Source organism: Eriocheir sinensis, chromosome 9, assembly GCF_024679095.1.
Source record: "Eriocheir sinensis breed Jianghai 21 chromosome 9, ASM2467909v1, whole genome shotgun sequence".
Classification (NCBI taxonomy): Eukaryota; Metazoa; Arthropoda; class Malacostraca; order Decapoda; family Varunidae; genus Eriocheir; species Eriocheir sinensis.
In genome coordinates this window covers 23,275,535-23,291,602 of record NC_066517.1, presented here as the reverse complement: position 1 = coordinate 23,291,602, position 16,068 = coordinate 23,275,535, and the positions used below count along the sequence as shown (strand labels likewise).

Sequence of the window (16,068 nt, the reverse complement as noted above, 5' to 3'; positions counted from 1 at the left end):
GAGGAGGATAGGACAAGGGGACCAGGTGGAGGCGGGGCGGCGGTAAACAAACCCTTCCCGCCGCTAAAAGTTCTAAATAACCTCAATAATTCCCCTTCCCTCTTAGTCCTCGCTCTAATATAACTAACCCAGCAGCAAGGGGAATAAAGCCACTATGTCCCGGCGGAGGTAGGACCCCTGGCAGCGCTATATAGGGGCGCCATGGGGCTGAGAAGACTGGTGCAGGACGCCAGACCTTACCTGCATTACGCCATTTCTTCGTGCGGGGAGGACCAGAAGGCTTTAGAGGTTGTGTTACTAGAGAAGAACAACTCCTACACGCTAAAGGTAAGGCCAGGGAGAGAGATAGAAATTTACATCGATATTCAGACCACACAAACTATGGTCCTGGCTTGGTGGTCTGTCCCTGAGAGAGAGAGAGAGAGAGAGAGAGAGAGAGAGCAAAGGAAACTAGGTAAAAATTAGCTAGGTTGGTTTAGTTTGGGTTAGGTCAGGTTAGGTTAGCTTAAGTCACACCTGGTTTACTCATTCAAACTGTAGGTAGAAATTGTCTAGGTTGGCTTAGTTTGGGTTAGGTCAGGTTAGGTTAGCTTAGGTCAGTTTAGGCTAAGTACTGGATCTGGATGCTAATGCGCAGGGCACCTATCAGGTATATAACACGCTTATTTGGTTGGGGTAGGTTAAGGTCAGGTTAGATTAGAATAGGTCTGGTCAAGTTAGGTTAGGCTCAGTTCTTTATAGGTCAGGTCAGGCTGGGTTAGGTCAGGTTAGGATAAGTTAAGTCTGGTTAGGTTAGGTTTAAAAAAGAAAAAACTTCCCAGCTGTGACAACTCCACATTTTCAGGTGACAAAGGACAATGATGACCTCCGGCAGTGGTGCAGCAAGGTGAAGAGGTCACCCGATGAGTACATGGAGCAGCTGTGTGAGGCTCTGGTCAGCGAGGACAGCAATGTGGGGGTCTTTGAGGTGCAGGATGGCCACCTCGTTTGGAAACAGTACTTCCCGGACAAGGAAATCCACAGCAGGAAGGGAAGGTTCAAGATGGAAAAGGTACACCCAGAGTTTTTCCTTTCTTCTTTCAGGCTAAGAACCGGATATTGTCACCCTCATAAAGCAATTGCCTAAGTTACTTTTCATCAATTTCCAGGTTTTTGTCTAGATCAATTTTTCATCATGTGACGCCCATTTTTGTATAGTTGCCTCCGTCATTCAGGGTTTGAGTGTTCTAGAATTGGCCTTTTCATTTCTGCCTAAATCTTAAGGCAAATGAGATAATGACAATTCTGTTTTGATTTCCCGAAAAGTAGAACATAATGACTTAGGCGGTTTGTTTACGAAGGTGACGATATTATGAAAGGACTAATGTGATCATGCTTTTATTTCATGTGTGCTCCAGAACTTGCGAAAAATTAACATGATGTGAAGGAGAGGTAGTATTTATTTGAGATTCTAAAGCGTGATGATACTATGGCAAACAAAAAGTCTGTAGAAGTCTTTTTTTTCCCGTCTATTCAACCTTTAACATGCCTCTACCTCATTGAATATATAAAGCATGTTGGTGAGTTATAAAAAGCTTCCCCTCTGAATTACAAAAAAGCCTCCACTCCTAGTTATAAAAAGTTCTTGTTCTGAGTTACAAAAAGCTTCCATTCTGAGGTTATAAAAAGTTCTTGTTCTGAGTTACAAAAAGCTTCCATTCTGAGGTTATAAAAAGTTCTTGTTCTGAGTTACAAAAAGCTTCCATTCAGAGGTTATAAAAAGTCCTTGTTCTGAGTTACAAAAAGCTTCCATTCTGAGGTTATAAAAAGTTCTTGTTCTGAGTTTCAAAAAGCTTCCATTCTGAGTTTCAAAAAGCTTCCATTCTAAGTTACAACAAGCTTCCATTCTGATTTACAAAAAGCTTCCATTCTGAGTTATAAAGAGCTTACATTTGAGTTACAACAAGCTTTCCCTCTCACCTGCACCCCTCTTTCAGTCTTTTTTCATCCTCTATCTTACCTACAACATGCCTCTACCTCATTGAATATATAAAGCATTTCAATGAGTTATATAAAGCTTCCAATCTGAATTACTAAAAACCTCCACACCTAGTTATAAAAAAGTTCATGTTCTGAGTTACAAAAAGCTTCCCTCTCACCTGCACCCCTCTCTCAGACAGGGTACGATGAGGCAGTGGAGCTGGTACTATTGGGCGCCATGCAAGACCTACAGGATCTCACTCGCCAGGTTCAGAGGCTGACCAAAGAAACACAGGACAATGCAAGAGGTAAGGATGCTGCTTGTGTGGGATATGCATCTTCTCTGATCATCCTAATTGTAACACCAGTGGACTGTTATCTCAAAGGGCATGTTAGATTAATTCATTCTCCTTCATCTCAGATATGGAAAAGGCAGTGGAGCTGGCATCCAAGAGTGTACAAATGAAGGTGGACTTAGAGAGGGAAATCTACAGTAAATGTGCCGCCCTGATTAATGCCAAGAAGCTGAGGATTCACCAGCTACGGTCCACTCACCCCAGCAGCTCAGGTAAGTCTCGGGGATATGTTTTTATTTTATTTATTTATTTTTTACAGTAAAGGAAACAGCTCAAGGGCAAAAATATATGAGAACAAAAAAGCCCGCTAATGACTTCTCTTATAAATCATGCAAGCTGACAAAAAAAATTCCGTCATTCAGAAACACAAAGGGAAAAAGTTATATATTTCTCCCTTATTAATATATTTTGCAGTAGAAGGAAGAGATATTTAAATTATGTAGAAGAATTGTGTCCTCTTTTAAGCTGGTTGACTCATTATCCATCCATCACAAATGCTTCCACACTTCACTCATCCACCCTATAGTAATACAAAGGGAAAGGTTATGCATTCTTCCCACAGAGAATGACAGGTTCTTTAAATTACGTAGAAGAATCGTGTCCACTTTTAGGCTGGTTGACTCATTATCCATCCATCGCAAATGCTTCCACACTTAACTCATTCAACCCTGTCCCACGCCACACAGCACCACGCACCAGCTGCCTTGTGCGCACCAGCGATGAGGCGGGCACCAGCTCACGGCCCACCAAAAAACCCAAGCGGCAGATGAAGGCGCGGAAACAGGAGGCAGCCAAGTACAGTGATGGCTACAGCTCAGATACAGACGTGGATGACCCGGATGAGGAGGATGAGGAGGACATGGACACGGATGAGGAGAGAGCCATCAGTCTGTCCCCGGTGAAGCCAAATAGAGAAAGGGAGAAGGCCAGTGTTACCAGACAAGGGAATGGGGAGCAAAAGGCTGTGTCGGAGAGCAAACCAAGTAATGCAGATGATTCACAGGACATTCTTGGTGCCAGTCTTGAGGCAGAGCTTTACGCCGAAGACACATGGACGGCCAAGCAGGGTACCACCACTAGCATATCACCCGTCAAGCCTGTCTCCCAGCCTCCGCCACAGCTCACCAGGAGTAAAATCACCGAAGCAGTCACATCACCCACGGAACCAAAGCCAAAAAACGACTGTGATGATGATGAACCGATGTCCATGATTTATGACCTCTTCTAGTGTCTGTTGTTACTTAATGTGTAGTAGGTAGCTAGGTGGTATGCATACGTGTGTAACATGAAGTGAATTCCTATGCATCTGCGTGTTGGGTGGTAGACTTAAGTGTTTTGATGTGCTTATTTTTCTACACTACAGAAACACCAAATATTTTACTACTACCGGTCGTGTTGGAAAGTTTATTTTGTTGATTATTTAAATGGTGGTGGGCGAGGATGTTTTTTATTATGTAACCACAAATATTTTTATCCAAACACATTATTATTACCGAGCTTTACAAACACAGCAAGTTGTTATGTTTCATGTTTGAAGTACAGGTGGTTTTCCTACCTGGCAAGAATATGGTAAACAAATAACATCGGAAAGTGAAAATTCGCAAAGTAGAGACCATTAAAAAGCATGTATTTATAAGGGTATGTGGTCAACAACTCTCTCATTATATGCAGAGGACAGAGAGCAACACAAACGTAAACACTATCTATCTATCTATATTTTCGACACCCTACTCCCTCGCTGGACCTTCCTTCCAGGGGGTGGGCGCAGCAGAAGTGTCTCCATCTCTCCCTGTTCTGGCACTCCCTCTCAGCACATTCAATCCTGTTACTTCCAACTCTCTCGCTCCAACACAAACGTAAACACTATTCTTTTATTAAGCTGTGCAGCGTGATAAACGTCCTGAAATATACTGTGAAACGTCCCGGCTTTTCTGCATATCAGGTGTGTGTGTGTGTGTGTGTGTGTGTGTGTGTGTGTGTGTGTGTGTGTGTGTGTGTGTGTGTGTGTGTGTGTGTGTGTTTCAACTTCCCTACCATTGCACTTTATACATCTTGACACAAAAACTTGACTTAATGGCTCTTATTAGGATTAAAAGCAATGTGTGATATGTCTGTTGTTAATTCACTAACCTGTAATACTTGTAACAATAGTAGTTCAACCTTCCTACCGCTTCACTGTTTAAGTCTTGAGACAAAAATCTACTTAATGGTTCTTGTTAGGATTTGAAGCAATGTGTGATATGTCTTGTTAATTCACCGATCTGTAACAATAGTAGTTCAACCTTCCTACTGTTTCAATATTTACGTCTTGACGCAAAAATCGACTTAATGATTCTTACTACGACTTAAAGCAATGTGTGATATGACTGTTTTTGTGCATCTATTCTTAATTCACTGACCTGTAATAATAGCAGTTCAACCCTCCTTCCATTGCTCTGTATACAGCTTGACGCAAAAACTGACTTAATGATTCTTATACGAACTTGAAACAATGTGTGATGCTTGCCCTAATGATTCTTATACAAACTTGAAGCAACATGTGATATGACTGTTTTTGCATATCTTATATTAACCTGGCAGCTGCGGGGATCATGTTTCTTAAAGGCCCCTCTTAGCGAGAAAAATGAAAAAAAATCATCACTCACACAAACCATTTCATAATATATATATCAATGCATTTCTGATCAGTTTATGCATCATTTAATTTGAGGGTTTATGTTACAGCAAAAATTTGTCCCGTCGCTGGTATGTATTAAAGCCACAAATTTGGCCCGTCGCTGGTACACGGTAAAGCCACAAATTTGGCCCATCGCTGGTACACGGTAAAGCCACAAATTTGTCCCGTCACTGGTACGCATTAAAGCCACAATTTTGGCCCATCGCTGCTACCGGGTTAATTCACTGACCTACATCACCAACTCATGTATTACCTAATCAAAATTCTGACCAAGTAAGACTGACAGCACTGATGGATGACTGACACACTTGATTTCTTCCATTGAATTTATATTGCACTAATTAAAATGCATGTTGGTCTACTGGAGTTTGTTAACCTGAAAGAGAGAGAGAGAGGGGGGGGGGGAGACTGAAATGGACAGGGAGAGACGGAAAGGGACAGGGAGAGACCGAAAGGGACAGGGAGAGACCGAAAGGGACAGGGAGAGACAAAAAGGGACAGGGAGAAACAGAAAGGGACAGGGAGAAACAGAAAGGGAAAGGGAGAGACGAAAAGGGACAGGGAGGGACATAAACGGACAGGGAGAGACAGAAAGGGACAGGGAGAAACAAAGGGACAAGGAGAGAAAGAAACGGACAGGGAGAGACAAGCGGAGAGGGAGGGACATAAACGGACAGGGAGAGACAGAGAGGGACAGGGAGAGACAGAAAGGGACAGTGAGAGACAAGCGGGCAGGGAAAAACAAAAGGGACAGGGAAAAACAAAAAGGGACAGGGACAGACAGAAACGGACAGGGACAAGGATAGAGAGAGAGAGCTGATATGTGGTTGTTACCGCCGATCAGAGAGAGAGAGAGAGTGTCGGGTTAGAGGTCATTGGTTAATTGATGTTTACGCGTTCCCCGGTCTTATCGCCAAGGGTTATAATGTAGGGTTATTGTAGTGAATGCTTCCATAAGGTCCTGAGAGTGACTGACTCATGCACGTAAGGGGCGTCAGAGGCCCTGCGGGTGAGCTACAAGGGATCGAGAAAAGGCAGCAGACGGTGTCAAGAATAATTGGTACTCTAATTAACTCGCTTTCGTGTCGTACATGTATATACGTCGCCCCTGTTCTGTCATCATAATGCCGTAGTATATTAGTTGACTTGTTCTTTGTTCTAGTAGCCACAAATTATGTTACAGGTTTTGACCGTTATACCTCAACTGCGGTACGTGATTTCAAGAATGAGACACCCGCACGCTGACACGAACCTTTATTTTATCCTGTTCTGTCAAAACCTGGAACACAATTTGTGGCTACTAGAACAAAGAACAAGTCAACTAATACGGCATCATGATGACAGAACAGGGGCCACTGACTAAAACTGATGGAAGCCTGGTGACAGGGGTGTGGATGAAACTGTCGTGCATGTGATACTGAGATGGGCTGGGAGGATTGCAAGGACAGAGAGGGAATGGATGCTGCTGCTCTCTCTCTCTCCGTGTGTGTTTGTGTGTGTGTGTGTGTGTGTGTGTGTGTGTGTGTGTGTCAGGGGCGACGTATATACATGTACGACACGAAAGCGAGTTAATTAAAGTACCTATTCTTGACACCGTCTGCTGCTTTTTCTCCCTTGTAGCTCACCCGCAGGGCCTCTGACGCCCCTTACGTGAGTCAGTCACCCTCAGGACCTTATGGAATCATTCACTATACATTAACCCTGCATTATAACCCTTGGCGATAAGACCGGCGAACGCGTAAACATCAATTAACTAATGACTAACCCGACTATCTCTCTCGACTGATCGGCGGTAATTAACAACCATCTATCAGAGGCCTATTGTTTGGGTTACTTTGACCTTGGCTTGCTCTCACCCCTTCAGTTTTGCCTTTAATATTATAGTTATCTTATTTCTCTCTCTCTCTCTCTCTCTCTCTCTCTCTCTCTCTCTCTCTCTCTCTCTTCAGGACAGCATGTGGGTCGTCTTAGGCGATGACTGAAAACATGGCAGCTTGTTTGTATACATTTTAAGAGTTCAATTCCTTCATTTCCTTTGATTTATGCCATTTTCTTATTATCATTTTGTATCCATTCCCAGTTCTTAGTAGTTTCACGAGTGGGGAGGGGGGAGTAGGTAGTGATATTTGTTTGCTATGGTTCTGTTGTGAATAATTAATTGTAGTTTGATTGATTGATTGATAGTTTATTGGTGCAAGTAAACAACAAAGTTATACGTAATGATTTCTATACACAAACTAATATATATTGCAGGAAAATGAATAAGGTTAGTTCTCCTTTGTTGTTTTACTTGCAACAATAAACTATCAATCAATCAATCAATCAGTATAAGGTTGAAAGGGCTGATTCTCGACAATGTGTCTGTATTGCATTTTCCCATACACACCATGCTTGCAGGAAAGGTTAAACGTACAGAAAGAGACGGATAGAGAGAAATGAAGGGACAGGGAGAGACAAAGGGACAATGGGAGTCAGAGAGAAATAGGAAGAGATGAGAAAGAAACAGAGAGACAGACAGACAAAAAGAAATGAGAACTATAAGATTAGAGGTAAAACTGAAGGGGTGAGAGCAAGCATAGGTCAAAATAACCCAAACATTCATAGGTCTGATAAGGAGATTGAGGCCATTGAAATATTTCCAAGCTTGATGAGTCACCCTTGATCTCTCTCCTGTACCTACCCTTGTTGCAGTGAAATAGGCTGAGGAAAGAAGGAAAAAGATATCAGTAGGCCATAACACGTCTTATCATATGGATTTCTAAGTGGATTCAAGTACTATATCACCATGACGGACAGAACTCCCCGTGCCTTATCTCAGCCACTCAAATCATGATCTTGTCACTCTGAGCTCGGTCCCTATATAGCTCATATCGTGATAACCTCAGACCAAGGAAGTTTAAGTTCTCATATATTTTAACTGTTTCCATTGTGAAGGCAGCTATAACAAGGTAAGCAATGGGGGCTTTAGCAGCATATTGTTGATTTTTAGAACCCAGTGCATCCTAAAACGTGTCCTACAGAGTGTATCCTAAACTGTAGTAGGGCCTATCCTTAAGTAGCTATATAAAATGTTTATTCTTCTACTGACTATATTTGCTCAGCTATAATAAGGTATAAGCAGTTGGGTTTCAATAGCAATATTATTCACTTTTAGAATTCAGATCATAAACTGTAGGTAGGCCTATATGATTGCTCCTCACACCATGCACGTACAAGCCCCGGCAATGCAATTATAAAAACATTTTTTTACTCTGTATTACCAGGGGTGGGTACCAAGGATTATATACATATTTGGTGGGTACTAATGCCAGCTTTCATCCAACAGTTACCACAATGCCTATACTGGAGGTGTTCACAAGTGTTCCCAAGGAGAAGGTGACGCCAGAGGTCTTGACCGGCCTCAGCAAGCTGCTTAGTGAGATGCTTGGCAAATCAGAGGAGGTAAGAAATGGGACTTTTTTTTATATAGCAGAGAAGTAAGTAGACTACCCTCTCGTTAATAACCCTCGAAAGAGATTAAATTCGGAAGGAGAGGTGACGGTAGGTTAGGTTAGTTTAAATTTATTCGTCATGCTGTTATTTAATTAAATGTGAAAAACGGGGGGCGAGGGGGGCCGGGAAGCCTTCCGTAAGGGAGGTTGAGGGAGGTGAAGCTCCCCCGTTAGGTTTTAGGTTACTTTTTAACCCAGTAGAAGCGGGGATCATGTCTCTTCATGGTCTCTCTAAGCGAGAAAAATCAGAAAAAAATCATCCATCACACAAACCATTTCATAATATATATCAAAGCATTTGTGATCAGATTACGTATCATCTATTTTTTGGGGTTTATATCATGGCAAAAATTTGGCCCGTCGCTGCTACACGGTAAAGCCACAAATTTGGCCCGTCGCTGCTACACGGTAAAGCCACAAATTTGGCCCGTCGCTGCTACCAGGTTAGGTTTGTTCGGCATGCGGTGTGGGCCGGTGGGAGTAATATATAAGATGAAGCAGTCCAGTATCACTACCAACCGACTCTCGCTAATATTATTTTTATTATACTACTAGTCCACGGATACAGCAAGAGGTATTATTTTTTTTGTTTTGTTGTTCTTTTGTTCTGGTGACCCCGGATAACCTTTCAGTACTGCATGGTGCGTATCGTGCCAGACCAGCTGATGAGCTTTGGGGGAACCACTGAACCTTGCGGGGCAGCCCAGCTCTCCTCCATTGGCAGTCTGGGAGTGGAGGAAAACAAGTTACATGCCGCCAAGCTCTATGCACACCTGGAGCAGACCCTCGGCATCCCCAGTGACAGGTAATGGGCCTTTGCTTGTGCCCCCTCACGCCCGATGCCTATTGCAGATGTGGAAAGTTTTGGTGTTGAATGAACAGGCAATTAAGTTTTCACAGTGTATTGCATGTTTTAAAGTTGAAGTCTTTGTAGCAGTTGTGATAATGTGTAATTACTAAAGAGTTTCACAGCTTTATTAAGAGATGGCTTTCTTTTCTTTCCAGGATGTATATAAACTTCCACGCTCTGGAAACCTCAAACGTTGGGTACAAGGGAACCACTTTTCATACAATATTTGGCCGCTGAAAACGTTCTTTGAAAATATCTCCATTTATCACTGTGAAATGTAACCACGTATATAGGTAATACACAAACGTTGATTAACAAAGGCTTCACTATGATTAACTTCATATTTATGTGAACGTGGATGGTGGATAATCAGCAGTGGGGGACGACACTTGTGAAAATGGAGGCACATTCTAGACTGGCTGAAGTGTAGAGTGGATTGATTGATAGTTTCTTGGTGCAAGTAAACAACAAAGGAGAAGGGAGGAACATAGGTACAGTATATGCCATCCCAACCCACAGGCAGTAGTCGAACATTTAGTGTGATTATACAACTAAGGATACATGTGGAAGTAACACCAGGAAACTAAAAAGATACAATGGTAGGGAACAATTAAGTGCTAAAAAAAATAAAGGCTTTGCGCTTATTCTGTATGTAACTGTCTGGCAAGGAGTAATTGTCCACTGATAAGGCTCTCCTCCCTTCCTGAAAAATCATTGATCACTCATCTCATCTCAAAACCCTTATTATACATTTGCCTGTACTGCTGTCATCATTAACTATATAGGCATTCACACTCATGCTTATCTATTCTCTTCCTTGTTACCATACATTCTACAACCTGCCAACATCCCAGCTGATATGGCTCTCCTCCTTTCTTGAAAAATCATTGATCACTCAGCTCATCTCAAATTAACTATATTGGCATTCACACTCATGCTTATCTATCCTCTTCCTTGTTACCATACATTCTACAACCTGCCAACACCCCAGCATATTAGAATGTAAATCCTGGCAGTCACAGTATTTGCCTTAACCATGAACAGGAGGTAAAGAGGATGAGAAGTATATATGGAGGCTGAGAACCTTGATTGATTGATTGATAGTTTATTGTTGCAAGTAAACAATTAAAGAAGAAGGGAAGAGCATGCCATCCCAACCCCCAGGTAGTAGGTACATTATAAAGTGTAATTATACAACTAAGGATACATGTGTAAGTAGCACCAGGAAACTAAAAAAATACAATGGTAGGGGACAAGTGCTAAAAAAACAAAGGCCTTGATTTAGTCCTGATAGTTTTTTTTTATGAGTCTAATCTGAATATTATAAAAAGGAAATAAAAGCTACCCTGCTCAAAGGTTCATCCAAGAAGCCGAAGCTGTTGTCACCAAATGTTTCAGTGTTTTGCTTTTCATTTCTGCCTAAATCTTAAGCCAAATGAGATAATACCGGTTCTTTTTTGATTTCCTGAAAAGTAGAAAATAATGACTAAGGCGGTTTAATTGTTTACGAAGGTGACGTTATATTCTTCTATTGACTGCATATTTACTTAGCTACATCAAGGTAAGCAATGGGGTTTTATCAGCAGTTATAAATTATTAGAACCCACTGGATCCTTATAAGTGCCCTAGGTAAGATTTAAAAACGATTCTTCTCCTACTGTCAGCATATTAACTTAGATTCCTGCATTATAGTTGTAACGGTCCAAATGTGCACTCTTCTCATATCATCACAATCATCACCATTGTTCGCTTTTATCATCATCACCATCATTTCCTCATATCATTACGTTAATGGGGTGTGGAGGCGTTTGTGTAAGAATGGAGGAGGAGGAGGAGGAGGGGAAGAAGAGGAAGAGGGGACCATTGCTTTCGTCTATCATCATCACCATCATTTCCTCATTGTAACGATCCAAATGTGTATATAATGAGTGAGTGAGTATGGAATGCAAGTGAGGGAATGATTATATATTACAACAAACGAGAAAGTGGGCGGATGTGTGGACGGGTGAACGAGTGTGTGTGATAAGTAGGGATTATTGGCGTGAATGAGGGTGTGAATGGATGAAAGACTGTTCTGAAATCCCTCATCTCCAGTCTCGAACACTAGAATGATTATTAGTTAGCTAGCGAAAGATTATCTAGTTGTAATGCAGAGAGGGAGTCACGTGAAGAAGGAGGAGCAAAGGCGAGAAGGCAAGGGCAGGGAGAAGCAGGAGCCAGTGAGGAGACGAGCAGCAGGAAGCAAGGAGGGCTGCCAGGGAAGAAACAGAAACCCAGAGAGTGAAAGGCAGAGAATGAGGCCGACGAGCGGTGAGGAAGCACGTTGAGAGGTTGGCGTGGGCGTCCATCACAGCCCTTTGAACACCACCACAAGCACGGCAAAGGGCGAGGCGAGGCAAGGCACAGCACAGCACAGCGCACAGCACAGCACAGCACAGCGCACAGCACAGCACAGCACAGCACAGCAAGGCGAGGCGAAACAAAGAACGGCAGAAGCAGCCTTTTCAACAATGCCTTAACCAGCCTCATAGACACCACCTCCCCGGCTTCTTCAACAACGCTACTACAGTTACCGGCCCTGGCAGTCTACCCCCAACCCTTCGCCGGCGCCTCAATCGCCCGAGTGCCCTCCTGCACCAGTCTGCACTTCAATGGTCGTCAACACAGATAAGCATTCACATGTTCCCCAATCTCCCTGATAGATAGTTAGGTTCAATAATATTCAGTTATGTATGTATTCGTTTAAAATTGTCACTCTGCTAACCGCCCAGGGGATGTAACTATATTTATACATATGAACATAGTAAGGTTATTTTAGTAAGGCTATCTATCATAATATACGGTCTTAGTACGACAATTTCTCGACGCTGGTGCTTCTGCAGCGTTGCCAGATTGTCGTACTCGGCCTCCTGTTGTCCATCTCCTCGACCCTAATAACTCTTTATATATAGTTATCGCTACGAAGGTTAATTATTGGTGTTTTTTTACAATAGCTATGGCTCGGAAACCGGTACATATGAGGCTGAGTACGACAATTTAGCAACATTCTGAGTACGATAATTTGTCAACGCTGGTCCGTCTCTGGCATTTCAGGACTCCACAACACTTTACTTTCCTTCTCATTCGAACTTTGAAGGTTAGTTGAATACGTACATGACTACAGAGGAGCAACTGGGTGGGTGAGTAGGAAGAAAGATATCGGCTTGTTAATAACACTTAACCAATCTGCCCCTTACTGCAATACTAACAATTTTTTTTCACTAGTTGACAACATAAGTTTCCCACTGAATTTAACATTTATCTCTGCAACTACAACTGCTACAACCAAACCACCTTTAACATTTATCTCAGCAACTACAACTGCTACAACCAAGCAAACCACCATAAGAAACTAAAACTCTTCCACTACACTTCCCATAATAGACCTTGCTCCTCAACCACCTACATCCTCAGAAAATGCAATACTAACACAATTTTTTTCGTCTATTACCAGGGGTGGGTGCTAATGCCAGCTTTCATCAACAGTTACCACAATGCCTGTGCTGGAGGTGTTCACAAATGTTCCCAAGGAGAAGGTGACTCCAGAGGTCCTGACCGGCCTCAGCAAGCTGCTTAGTGAGATGCTTGGCAAATCAGAGCAGGTAAGGAATGGAACTTTTTTTTTTTTATATAGCAGAGGAGACCGCTTGGATATTATTAATGTACTGAGAGGGTAGCCACCTCTTGCGAAGGTATTGCCTACACTGGATTTTTTGGTTCCGATTAAATTCAGGAGAGGTGATTTTAAGTTAGGTTAGTTTAAATTTATTCGGCATGCTAATGTTAAGATGTAAAAACAGGGGGTCGAGGAGGGCAAAGCCTTCCGTAAGGGGGGGTCGAGGGAGAGGAAACCCTGCCGTGAGGTTGCATTAGGTAATTTATTTGGCATGCAGTGTGGCCTGGCATAAGTAAGATGAAATAGTCCAGAATCACTGCCATCTCTCTTCTCTCTCTCAACCAAACATTAAATAATATCTATAGTGAAACCAAATTGTCAAGTCCATTTTGGCGTTTGCTCCCGTGGGTCCATTTCTCCCCTCTGCTCTGCCACACAGTCCCAACACCTATTTTTTCCTCTCATATGTTACCTATAGCTTGCATATGAAAGGAAGAGATGGGTGTTGGGACTCTGTGGCAGAGGGGAGGAAAGGACCCGCAGGAGCCTACACTAGACCGGCCTAGACACATTTGGAAGACTATAGGTGACTTAGCCCTCTCCTCTCGTACCATCACCTCATTTAAATGTTGCATGACAGGATGTAGCTAGCTGATCATATTTTCACTAGAGTGCTCCTTTTAAACTCTACCTTCTGTGTGCCAGCATACCACTACAAAGGAAAATTTTATCCAGAATTTAGGAATCTTTTTTTTTTTTACTGCACAGGAAGCAACTCTAGGGCAACAGAGAATGTAGAGGAAAAAAGCCAGTTGTTTATTCCTACAAAGCAAAAAGTAAAGTGGCCAAAAGAGGTCAATTTTGGATGGAGATGTAGAGTCATAGGCAGGAGGAAATTCAGACTAATGAAGGCTGCTCAGTATATGAAGTTGCCATGTCCATGAACTGAGTGGCCATATCATATTGTGGAATGAACTGGACATACATAAGCACACCTACATTACCTTGCAAAACCTTGGGATAGGAAATCTGCAGTACCCCAAAGGTCACAGGCAAGGGAGTATGTCTTGGCTGGAAATACTTAACCACAATAAGCTTAATCCCTTTGCTGTGATTGGCATGGATTTTGCCTTCACTGGTACCCTGGTAACATATATACTCCCAGGTCATGGAGTGCTTCCCATGTGGTATTGGTATGCTGGATTTCCCCTCCCTAGGTGCATGACTTTACATTTTACTCATTGATTTGTAGCAGCCACTTATTGCTCCACTCCTGTAGCTTGGCGATGTCTTCTTGTAGGAAATCAGCAGTCAAGGGGATAAAAGCTGAAGAGTAGACCTGGACATGGAAGGATGCCAATCACTGCTTACTCGGATGCATCTTTCCCTATGTCTTCTTGTAGGAAATCGGCAGTCGAGGGGATAAAAGCTGAAAGTAGACCTGGACATGGAAGGATGGCAATCACTGCTTACTCAGATGCATCTTTCCCTGACATGACCCACCTCCTAACCATACTCCTAAACATTTTCCAGTAGTAGTAGGATTGGGGATAAGGCTTTGCAACACCCTCCCTGGTTTGGTCTGGTTAGCCCAGTGGCAGTGACGGGCCAAATTTGTGGCTTTACCGTGTAGCAGCGACTGGCCAAACTTGTGCCATGATATAAACCCCCCCAAAATAGATTATACATAAACTGATCACAAATGCATTGATATATATTATGAAATGGTTTGTGATATTTTCTCACTTAGAGGGACCATTAAGAAACTTGATCCCCGCTGCTACAGGGTTAAATGGGAGGGATGAACCAGGCTATATCTAAGACCGCATAAATCACTAGTGTTGTAATGTGCTCTTAAGCAATTCACTACTAGCAACATTATACAACTATTCCAGCCACAGTAAGGGCACCTAAGTTTTGTCTTGTTGATGGTTTGTTTTGGTGACCCCGGATAACCTTTCAGTACTGCATGGTGCGAATCATACCAGACCAGCTGATGAGCTTTGGGGGAACCACTGAACCTTGCGGGGCAGTCCGGCTTGCCTCCATTGGCAAGCTGGGAGTGGAGGAAAACAAGTCACATGCCGCCAAGCTCTATGCTCACCTGGAGCAGACTCTCGGCATCCCCAGTGACAGGTAATGGGCTTTCGCTTGTGCCCCCTCACGCCCGATGCCTTATGCAGATGTGGAAAGTTTTGGTGTTGAACAGACAATGAAGTTTTTGCAATATTGCATGATTTAAAGTTGAAGTCTTTGTTGCAGTTTTGTTAAAAGTGTAATTGCTAGAGTTTCACAGCTTTTTAAGAGATGGCTTTCTTTTCTTTCCAGGATGTATATAAACTTCCATGATCTGGAAACCTCGAACGTTGGGTACAAGGGAACGACTTTCCATGCAATACTTGGCCGCTGAAAACTTTATTTGAAATTATCTCCATTTACCACTGTGAAATCTAACTATGTAATACTCAAACGTTGATAAACAAAGGCTTCACAATGATTTAACTTCATATTTATGCGAACATGGATGGTGGACAATCGGCTGTGGGGGGCGACACTTGTGGAAATGGAGGCACATTCTAGGATTGCACCTTTTTTTGTTGTTGAAAGCCTCATATATCTTGCAACATTTAAGTCTTCAAAGTAATAGTGTCTTTGAGTACTGTGATCTCCACCCATACTGGTGTCTGGCAAAAGTATTGGTATGACTGTGCTGTGATACATACTTAATCTTGCCTCAAACTTTGAATTTGCTCTCATTGGGGTGTATCTAGTCTGCCTATTCTGTTCATGTAGATCGTGTGGGAAATATAGCTTCCAATGATTATGTAATTTTGCATAACGATACACCCCGCAGACCCACGGGCCAAATGCAGAGATGAGCACAGAGGACACTTGCAGCTATACTTAGAAGTTTTCCTTAAAAATACACCAGTTTAAAAAGAAGTAAGTTGTTTAGTTTAAGCCCGGCGACATTTCGAATCAGGAACATGTACAAGTCGACCAACATTTTAAATCTGCAGATCAAACCAAGTCACCTTTTATAAAAATTACACTGGTGAATGGTTAGTCCAACATACTAT

General features: G+C 42.6%; 3 protein-coding genes across 7 annotated transcripts; all 3 read left to right on the top strand.

Moving 5' to 3' along the window:
* LOC126996204 (uncharacterized) lies at positions 1 to 5,351 on the top strand. The gene is made up of 5 exons (XM_050856512.1): positions 1 to 327; positions 845 to 1,051; positions 2,156 to 2,267; positions 2,381 to 2,527; positions 3,002 to 5,351. Exons 1-5 carry the CDS (start codon positions 202 to 204, stop codon positions 3,541 to 3,543), a joined length of 1,134 nt encoding a protein of 377 aa, XP_050712469.1. The 5' UTR covers positions 1 to 201; the 3' UTR covers positions 3,544 to 5,351.
* A 2,432-nt stretch (positions 5,352 to 7,783) lies between these two features.
* Positions 7,784 to 10,618, top strand: LOC126996202 (macrophage migration inhibitory factor homolog). The gene is made up of 4 exons (XM_050856511.1): positions 7,784 to 7,940; positions 8,318 to 8,433; positions 9,116 to 9,288; positions 9,489 to 10,618. The coding sequence occupies exons 2-4, from the start codon at positions 8,326 to 8,328 to the stop codon at positions 9,568 to 9,570; spliced, it is 363 nt and encodes a 120-aa protein (XP_050712468.1). The 5' UTR covers positions 7,784 to 7,940; positions 8,318 to 8,325; the 3' UTR covers positions 9,571 to 10,618.
* A 927-nt stretch (positions 10,619 to 11,545) lies between these two features.
* On the top strand, positions 11,546 to 15,931 carry LOC126996201 (macrophage migration inhibitory factor homolog). Of its 5 annotated transcripts, XM_050856506.1 has the most exons (5): positions 11,546 to 11,643; positions 12,859 to 12,974; positions 14,952 to 15,124; positions 15,317 to 15,403; positions 15,455 to 15,931. In XM_050856506.1, the coding sequence occupies exons 1-4, from the start codon at positions 11,628 to 11,630 to the stop codon at positions 15,396 to 15,398; spliced, it is 387 nt and encodes a 128-aa protein (XP_050712463.1). In that variant the 5' UTR covers positions 11,546 to 11,627; the 3' UTR covers positions 15,399 to 15,403; positions 15,455 to 15,931. The 5 variants fall into 5 exon arrangements, with proteins under 5 accessions (XP_050712463.1, XP_050712462.1, XP_050712466.1 ...); XM_050856505.1 differs by having other exon boundaries at positions 11,547 to 11,643; positions 15,317 to 15,931; XM_050856509.1 differs by having other exon boundaries at positions 11,585 to 11,723; positions 15,317 to 15,931.
* The last annotated feature ends 137 nt before the right edge of the window (positions 15,932 to 16,068 follow it).